The 9,667-nt window shown below is 39.2% G+C and overlaps 1 protein-coding gene across 4 annotated transcripts; it reads right to left on the bottom strand.

Moving 5' to 3' along the window:
- Nucleotides 1-299: 299 nt before the first annotated feature.
- On the bottom strand, nt 300-7,501 carry si:ch73-206d17.1 (tyrosine-protein kinase STYK1). Of its 4 annotated transcripts, none has more exons than XM_014146806.2 (10): nt 7,375-7,501; nt 6,591-6,703; nt 6,254-6,409; nt 5,792-5,959; nt 5,144-5,325; nt 4,766-4,849; nt 4,191-4,444; nt 3,875-3,915; nt 3,625-3,721; nt 300-3,423 (listed from the first exon to the last, which is right to left on the bottom strand). In XM_014146806.2, the coding sequence occupies exons 2-10, from the start codon at nt 6,637-6,639 to the stop codon at nt 3,252-3,254; spliced, it is 1,203 nt and encodes a 400-aa protein (XP_014002281.1). In that variant the 5' UTR covers nt 6,640-6,703; nt 7,375-7,501; the 3' UTR covers nt 300-3,251. The 4 variants fall into 4 exon arrangements, with proteins under 4 accessions (XP_014002281.1, XP_014002282.1, XP_045552215.1 ...); XM_014146807.2 differs by having other exon boundaries at nt 5,792-5,956; XM_045696259.1 differs by having other exon boundaries at nt 7,337-7,452.
- Between the last annotated feature and the right edge of the window lie 2,166 nt (nt 7,502-9,667).

Here is a 9,667-nt window from a genome sequence, read left to right as displayed (position 1 = left end):
TGTGTGTATATATATATATATTTATATATATGGTATATTGCGTGATATGTTAGCATTTCGCAAACCGGCTACCACTGTCGCCCCAAGATGAACGGTTTTGCTTCACTACACGCTCCACTGCTTTGATTGGTGTAATGTTGGCTAGAAACCACAAGTGTCTATGCAGATAATGAAAAGGGACCCGCAAAAGAGAATTTAAGGAACTTCTAGACGAATTGGTTGTTTAGCCACAAAACCGCCACATGCGCAACTATGGGGTATAATATACGGGGTTGGCTTAGATTGATGACAACAAACTATATTTCATCTCAAATGTTTATTGAAAACATAAATACATTTGCACCATGAGCACGTGTCTCTCATACATCGTTGTTGGTTAGCTAACTAGCGAATTTTAGCCAAATTAGCATGATATGAAATCAGTCGAAACACTTCAAAACAAGGCACGGTATCAAGAACAAAAACTAGCTGAAACGGGCCATTAACGACTCCCCACATGGCAGTTTGTCATTGTTGCTAGCTATCTGCCCATCCAGAATCACGACACGGATTTCTGCCCGATTGAAGCGTGCACATTGTCGTCGTGACGTCAGCTAAACCATCTAAAGTAACACGTGATGTGTGGCGTGTCATTTCACTTCCCCTGTGAGAACCATGAGCACGGGCTGACTTGGTTTTGCAGTGCCGCAGCTGAAACCAGCCAGCAGCCTAACTAACAAAGTTTGCACCGTGTCCATTACAATGTAGACAAACGCATATCAGCTATCTTTCAATAGTTATCCATATTTAACGGAGCTTCACCTTATTCATTCGAACTATGTCAATGGCGGATTCGCAGCCGCAATTTTTGGACGATGCCAAAACTTGAGATAACATATGGTGAAGTCAAAGACAAGCCATCTGAAAAGTTTTCCCTAAACCAATGCTTATGACAAATCCAGCTCTAGAACGAGCTATAGAGCCAGCTGGCTAATCTTTTGAATACGGTGTAGTAAAAAACAGATGACGTTAGCTAAATAAGGCTAGAAAGACACAGCTGTCAGTGCCCTTATTCATTGATGTTTCTCAACTCCACATAGACAGTCCCACCCTCAATTTGTGAATATGTATGTATAAGTAGCCTTCGTCATTCTTCGGTGGTCGACCCTAAATGTGCATTTCCTCTTTAGGATCGGAAATTACGTTGAAATATTGTCGGCAACTTCCTCAGGGGGGCTCCTTTAAACCAGGTGTTCCCAAACATTTTCACTCAGGCCCCCCTTTCAGCATTGGGGAACATCCTGCGCCCTGTATATTTCTATGGGCACAAGCACTATTCATGACATAAACTGTTCACACCCCTCTTGTTGGTAGAGAGAATGACATGTCTATGTATTTATGTGATATTTGAAAGATTCAAACATTACACCAAAATCTATGGGCAAAGAAACCTAGTTAAAAAACATTAGCTGACATGGGCTAGTTGATCTGGACATTCCTGACAAGTTATAAATAGCTCTCTAAGCAAGGTATTCAATGACTGACATGAAAACTGATGATGCATTAAAAAATGTCCCCTTGTGCATTCTACTAATACTCTTGAAAGTTGAATGTTGAAAGCCGGACTGCGTTCCCCCCTTAGGTGAGCCTCACAGTTTGGGAACCACTGCTTTAAAGGCCCAGTGCAGTCAAAAACATGATTTTTCTGTGTGATATATGTTCACACTACGAGGTTGTAATGATACAGTGAAATTGTGAAAATGATAATTGCCTTTTAGTGTGAGAGCTGTTTGAAAAGAGCCTGTTTTGGTGGGATGGAGTTTTGGCCCGCCTGGTGACATCACCAGACAGTAAATTAGTTAATTGACCAATAAGAAAGAGTTCCAATTCTCTCTGCAAATAACAGCTAGTTTCCCTCTCCCCACTCTCAGACAGTCTTTTTAATTTGACTTACACATGACATTGTGGTCAGACTTTATCTCCTGTGAACGTAGCTTTATATTTGGTGTTTGCGCACCTCTGCTTCTGTTTTAGGAGGCATTGCACTTTCAGTAGTACATAATAAAAAAATGCATTACCATCCCATTGCTTTTATTAACCTAAGGTACAGTGAATAGTTAAACATTTTTTTTTAGTTCAGTTGATGGCCTGTACCCTTCACACTATAGTGCCAGCCCGAACCATTCTGTGCTGGCTTAGATGTATTCCTTTCCCGCTGTCATTTCCAGTACGATTTCAACAACTATAGTGGATGTGTAACCAGGCCTGCACAGATCATCTTGGCTTGGTTCGGCTAACCTCAGCTCAGTAGTGTGAAAAAGTTTTGCAGTTACTTTAAAGCGTGAGTCATGAGGACAAAATGTTGTCCGGAATATTCCTGTTCTTGATCCATTTCCGCATGCCTCGGTGTGTTATTCTGAAAATGGTGGTTTGTACCTCTCTTTAGAATTTTAGATATGAGTGTGTGATGGAGACAATGTGATGATGGGTTTGTTTTGAATTGGCTTAAGAGACTGACAATAGCAACAGGACAGTAAAACTATAAAATGTCACCTCCACACCATCCAAACTGCTTGTTTGTTGGCATCATGGTCAATGATAAGCAATGTTATGAAAATCAACAGTGTTGAGTGTGTGCAGTACAGTTTTACATATTGTGATCACAGTGACTTCAAGACAGTCTCATTGTGGGCATTAACTGTATGGCTACAATACTACATGTCTCATTACTACCGTTAAAGCCACAAGAGTGATCCTCACCCAATTATAAACTAGTAAAACATCTTATGAAGATCTCTATTTTAAATTCTGTACATTTTTTGACAATTAAAGTGGTGATATAATGACGTGCCTGGTTTCATGACACTGGGGACAATATGACATCAAGATCACTATTCTTAAATTTGTACAAATTCTTAAAATATGTTCACTTGTGATGGCCTAAAAATGTGAGTAGACATTATAGTGGCAGATCTTTTCCTGACATCCATTTATGTGCTAAAAGGGACACATCCAAAAATGCAATCTTACAATAAGGCTTTGTTGCATCCTCCATACAATACTTCCACACCCTCATGCACCCTCATTATGTCAACCCATTTACAACATTTCATTTCAGCATCATAAAATAATCTCTCTGAAAGTTTATAACACATTTGATACCACAGTACAGTACACATAAACCTAAAATCAACTACAGCCATGCTTTGTCATGGACTCACCCCTTGCTTCTAGCTTCTTCATTCATGAATGTGATGCCTTGGGCTAGATATTTAGGGCAGCACACCTGCCCTCTTGATGTAGTCAATGATGTCCATGTCCTCTGGGATGTAGATATCTGTAGTGCCAGCAAGGTATGTGTAAGACCCCAGAAGCTTGATGATGGCGGAGAACACAGGCCGGTCCTTGAAGCTCCACATCCAGCAGTACTTCATCAGGTCATACCTGGGGAGAGAGAGAGACCGGTGAATAGAATACAATGAGAGAGCCTAATTAGATTAAATAGGCAGCTACAACATGGAGGCATTACACAGCTAATAATGGGCTTTACATTGGCTATGGCATAATTACATGTATATTCTTATGGTTTAATGTGAATATCACAGACATTAGACTGTTTTTGGCCAGGGACGGGCACAGACTTACAAGGGTCCTCCACAGTTGTCTGGCTTCTTCATCCTGTATGATTTCTGTAGGTGGAGGAACACACACTCCGGCTCCAGATCAGGGTAGGGGGGAGAGCCTGAGGGAGCGATATCAAAAATAAATCAAATATTGAAGACTACTAAAACAAAAACAAACAAAAAACCTAACTGAAAATATTGTTGTCTTATTATAGAGATAGGCCTACATTTGCAAAATTACTTGAATCAGATATCAGCAAAGTAACAGTTACCCAATGTGATCAATTCATACAGAAAGATTCCAAAAGACCATCTGAAGGGGAGAGAAAACAAGTTATCAAGCGTGTTGAGATGTTACAAAAAACAACTGAAAGTCATGTAGAAATATTTGTCAGAATGTTAATAAAACCAAACAAACGTTTGGTTAATGTACACTCTACGCTATGGGCCAGATTCCCAAGCACAGGTTAAGTTTAGTCCTGGACCAAAAAAACTATTTCAATGTAGATTTATTCATTGGGAATGCTTTAGTCCAGGAATGGGCTTAATCTGTGTCTGGGAAAGGGGCCTACATGACCTAAAACTCACACATCACTCCTGTCTGTGGTTGGGTGCTTCATCATCCTCTCTGGAGCCTGCCATTTGAGAGGGACCTCAGCTGTTCTCCGATTGGCCAGTTTGTCATTCTGGCACCTGCGATTGGCCAGTTTGTCAGTTTGGTGCTGGCGGATCTCAAAGGCCAGGCCCAATCCAGATACCCTCACAGAGAACCCTGGACCAATCAGGATGTTCTGTGCAGCAACATTACCATGTACAAGCCTGTGCTCTGACAACAGATAGTCCTGAAAGAAGATTGTAGAAAAAAAATATTGTAATAATAATGATGTGCTTGAATGCAGACACCTGGATATAGTTGATGTGATACTTTAAATTGCTTGGATTACATGCTCATAGTCATTGTATTCTAGCAACTGACTGCAGTACCAATGTTTTCCATGAGGTGTCGTTTATTGACGATGAAACTGTTGTAAGTCACATTGATATCCTATATGCACCCAGGACATTACACTGTATTTATTCACTGCAAAGAGCTTGTTGTGGTACTGTATTTTGGCCTTCCATTGGATATTAGATCTCTCCAAATGCTACAGAAAATCACTTACCAGGCCTGCTGCCACCTGCTTTGCCACCAAAAACACTGATCTCTCTGAAAAGTGTTGCAGTGGATCCAAGGACTCCGAATCACTCTGGAGAACAGGGAAATGAATTATTATTCAGTCAACTCAGGGGGATGCTCAGTATTCAATTTCTGAAATTAAAGTGGTCAATTATTTCTCTGTAGACCATTGACTGACTTAAATTTGAATTAAATGTAACTGAAAAAATGAATAATAATGAATTAACATCATATTGGGAATAGAAATGCAGTATTATTCATATTCAACATGCTTGATTAGTGAGGGCTCTGGTGAGTATGATTTCCAATGTATTTGTTACAGCAAATAAACTTGAACTTAAAGTCCCACCCATTGTTGTCTTACATTTCTCAGGGCCCAGAGGTAGTGCAGAAGGTTGCCAGGACTACAGGCCTCCAGTGCCAGGTACATGGGTAGACTCTGTGTCTGACAGTACAGCATCCGGATCAGGTTCTGGTGTTTACACACGGTACCATGGAAAAGGATCCAGTCAATAAACTGCTTTGCCTCAGGCTGATTTATGCCTCCTGAAAGGAGATTTACAAAAAAAAATGTTTTACATTTATTTAACTAGGCAAGTCAGTTAAGAACAAATTCTTATTTACAATAACGGCCTACCCTGGCCAAACTCTAACCCGGACGACCCTGGGACAATTGTGCGCCGCCCTATGGGACTTTCAATCACAGCCGGTTGTGATATAGCCTGGAATCGAACCAGGGTCTGTAGTGATGCCTCTAGCACTGAGATGCAGTGCCTTAAACCACTGCACCACTTGGACCAAAGTTTTCAACTTCTTAAAGAAGGAACAAAATCATAAAAATCCTAATCCATTGCAGTGGGATCCTCTAGGAGTAAAATTCAAAAATTCTATATGTTTTTACCTGCAAGGTACACACAACTCTCCCATACCTCAAACTTGCTTGGGGCAAGCTCTCCAAAAATATGCAACAATGTCCCACGCACAGCCTGTATAAAACTGTACAAGCATATACCTCGGAGTGTCTTGACCACTACAGCACTGGTTATATCCTTTCTTCTCATTGTGCCTCTGCAGATAGGACCATAGTGGCCAGTCTGCCAGAACTCCAGCCCCTCCAGAGTACATTCTCCTGGGATCTCCCATGGACTCACTGGGCTACTGGACACACACTCCTGACCTGCTGGATGAAACGCAGTACTGTGCTAAACATTTGTGATGACATGCATTTGAATTTCAACTTGAAGTTGTTTCTTGAGGTTGATATTTTAATGTTTTTACAATGTCCCGTGCCTTCCTTGGCAGTAGAGGGCTCATGTTAGTCATGGTTCAGAGTGTGCATACTGATACAGTGTTGATATGAACAGGAACAGATTTCATTAACAATTATTTTCACGTCATTATTCACTGTGGTGAATTCACTAGACAATATTACAGATCTAACACAGGTTGATATTTCCAATAGGTTTAAGTTTACCACGATTGGTGTAATGGGCAGGGATGGAGGTCCTCTCTGGTGCTGCTCTTCTTCTATGGAAGAGACTGCACAGTATGCTGGTCACAACAACCACTGTGCTGAGAGCCAGGAGAGTGGGGATAATGATCACAGCTAATGTGCCTGATCCTTCCTCATCTGAATACATACACACAGTTCAGATGGTATGAGGGGAACACAACACAATCACTGTAACTGGTGCACTCAGACAGACAACTGGTACATCAAACTTGGCTCTTGTTGCACATCTAATATTTGATCTGAGCTGGTGTTGATGAGAGACTGTTGTAGTTTACACATGGGAACATAAAAGACTTACAGCACAGAGGGTCTGAGGTGTTGTTGCATGGAGACACCTGCACATCCATAGATTACAGATGGTTCTTACCATTTCTCACATCTTCAGGAAGAGAGATTAATCCAACATAAGGCCTATGAATGGAAGAATATAATCAGCATAGTATTATTTTGGTCTATAAACACTTTTATGATGGGAGCATTCATTCAGAGCCAGTCAGGTAAAAGCTATAATGGTTGACCAGCAAAAGATCATAATAATGCTAGTAATATACAATAATTGCACCGCATCAATACAGGATGATAAATCAGTTCTGGTTTGTTGACTTTAACGTTTCAACAACAGGAAGTACTGCTGTAGTCATTTTGCAATGGCCTAGACCAGTGGTTCCCAACCTTTTTCAGTTACTGTACAACCAACGGAATTTTCCTCTGCCCAGAGTACCCCTTCATGTTAATTTTACCAGTAGGCCGATGGTTTCATGAGTCTTCTCAAGTACCCCCGTGGATAGGCCAAGTACTCCTACAGTAGGTGTCCTACCCCTGGTTGGGAACTACTGGCATAGACCACATAACAAAAGAACATACTTGAATTTTCAACTCACATAAAATATCGTAAGCACATGCAGATACAAGCTGATGGGATAAAGTCAACACCTGGCCATCATGCCAATTACCAATAGGCCTTCCAAGCAAGACAGAGCTGTAAGAACAGCGCGTCCTCACAGATACCAAATTAAACTGAAGTTATGGACGCCGGCAACTTACCAGGAAGATATCAAGAAAATATGTCTCCATATGCCTACCTGTAATATTTGAGTGAGCTCTCGTGACAACAGCTTTTAGAAAATACACACTTTTCTAACGTCGAATGCCCTCTGCTCTGGCTGAGCGGGCTATGAGCATGAAGGTGACCGCGGTAAGTTGACTGACTGTTAATTATTAACATGAGGACATTTTGTGACTAACTATTTATTTAACTATTTAGATAATATTGAGGGGAAACGTGATGTGATATTTGTCTAGTACGCCTTTTCTGCTTTTCGTATGTGTCCTCCATTCACAGGTGTCCCCATCATAGACTTAGATAGACATCGCATCATTATATCTGTTCCGTTATGTCGTTTGTGAGAGCATGGACAGCACGATTGAGGCCATCTCCATAGTGGTGGTGAGGAGTCCCATACCGAAAAATTAACATTTTCAAATACTTGTGAATTTAAAATATTTGCCAAATATATTTTCATACAAATGTATTCCAAATACTGTACATTTAAAAATGTATGTCACGCATTTAAATACATTTCAAAATGCGTACAAACAATATTTTTAGGGGATATATTTCACATGTATCCTAAAATGCATTCCAAAAATATATTTTATATGTTTTTTTTCCCGTATGTGGTCTACTGTTTCCGGAAGCGACTTCACCATTCATTTTGTGGACTCGGTTCATTCAAACATCGTTTTAAGCTTTGTTTTACTATTGACAGTTACAGCAGATTTTTTTGGGGGGGAGGGAAATTGGGTATCTTTTTATTTTTATTTTTTATTTTTTTAAGTTTGCACAAATCTTTATTTAACTTGCTGTAAATAACAGTAACATGCAAAACATAAACATAACATAACATAACAGCCAGAGGGAATCCAAAGAAATTAGAGAAAAATAAATATTATATCAAATCAAATACAGACATATATCGAATACATTTTTTTGACATATTGTTTTGTATACGTTTTAAAGATTCTACGTACTGTTCCAAATCAGATAAAAAAATTAAGAAAAGGGGCTTTTTCTTCATAAATTTTGATTTATGGATAAAAGATTTTCCTAATAAAATAAAGAGATTTATGACATACTCACGTTCAATTGTGGAATCAGTGTAGTAAAATAATATGTCAAACTTAGTAATATCAATGGTTGTATGCAATTTGCGGCTAAGATATAGTTTTACATCAGTCCAAAACACTTCACTATATAAACAATTACAGAATAAGTGTTCAATAGATTCAGTTTCTAGTTCACAAAAACTGCATTCACTGGTAACGTCAAATATATATTTAGAAATCAAGCTATTACACGGATAGCATCTATGGATTATCTTAAAGGAGATCTCCTTTACTTTATTGGTCACCATAAATCTGTGTGGAGTGAGCCAAGCACGGCGCCAGTTTACATCAAACGATGAAGCCCAACAAAATATCGCAGAGGGAATAGACTTCCTGTAGAAAATATCCCTTATTAAACGATTGTTGAATTTCGTATCTAGTAGACCAATGCCATTCACCTGAATATCGCTTACAATCGGAGATATTCCAAAATATGCATTATTCTGAAGTAAAGTTTTTATCCCACTAGGTATAGCTTTAATAACAGTGTAATATTCCTTGCTTGAAACCTCAAAGGTGTATATTTCCATAAATTCTCTCTGTGTAAATAGATTCCCACTGTTATTAACCAATTGGCTGACAAGAACAATGTTTTTCGAGAGCCATTTATGGTTAAATAACATCTTATTTCTATGTAATATTGACCCATTGTTCCAAATAAAACATTTATGAGGTGAAAAGTTGTGTTTATACAACAAAGCCCAGCACATTAAAGCCTGCTTGTGAAAAACCGCCAGTTTCACAGGAATTTTACCCACAATATATGGACATTGTAGTAAAAAATTAAGCCCGCCGAACTTCTGAAAAACAAAATGAGGTATAATATTCCAGAAGCTATGAGGATTTTTTATGTACCTTTTAATCCAGTTGACCTTTGATATCTGATTGAAGAGAGTGAAATCTAAGACATTTAGACCGCCATCACAAACCCTGTTGGTGATAACATCTCTTTTATCTTATGTGGCTTGTTTTTCCATATGAAGTTGTACAAAAGCCTATCTAAGGTACAGCAAGTGGATTTGGGAATGTCAATAGATGAAAAAGATAGGATGCACGAGATAGCCCCTCAGCTTTGGATAAAAGCACCCTTCCTTGAAGACTTAAATCCCTCCCTAACCATGAGGATAATTTTTTTTGACAGATTCAGTTACAGGGTTCAAATTAAGATCATTCATAGCCTTAAGATTTTTGGTGATCTTTACACCGAGG

Source organism: Salmo salar, chromosome ssa15 (genome assembly GCF_905237065.1).
Source record: "Salmo salar chromosome ssa15, Ssal_v3.1, whole genome shotgun sequence".
Taxonomy (NCBI): domain Eukaryota; kingdom Metazoa; phylum Chordata; class Actinopteri; order Salmoniformes; family Salmonidae; genus Salmo; species Salmo salar.
Note: the sequence above shows the minus strand (reverse complement) of the source record. Positions and strands in the feature narration are given on the sequence as shown.

Excerpts from the sequence above, each read along its gene's own strand:
- si:ch73-206d17.1 (XM_014146806.2), bottom strand. The coding sequence starts at position 6,639 with ATGGATGTGCAGGTGTCTCCATGCAACAACACCTCAGACCCTCTGTGC. Across the intron at positions 5,960-6,253 it reads TGCCCATTACACCAATCGTG|CAGGTCAGGAGTGTGTGTCC; the intron begins GTAAACTTAAAC and ends CGTTTCATCCAG. Across the intron at positions 3,722-3,874 it reads GTATGAATTGATCACATTGG|GCTCTCCCCCCTACCCTGAT; the intron begins GTAACTGTTACT and ends TCGCTCCCTCAG.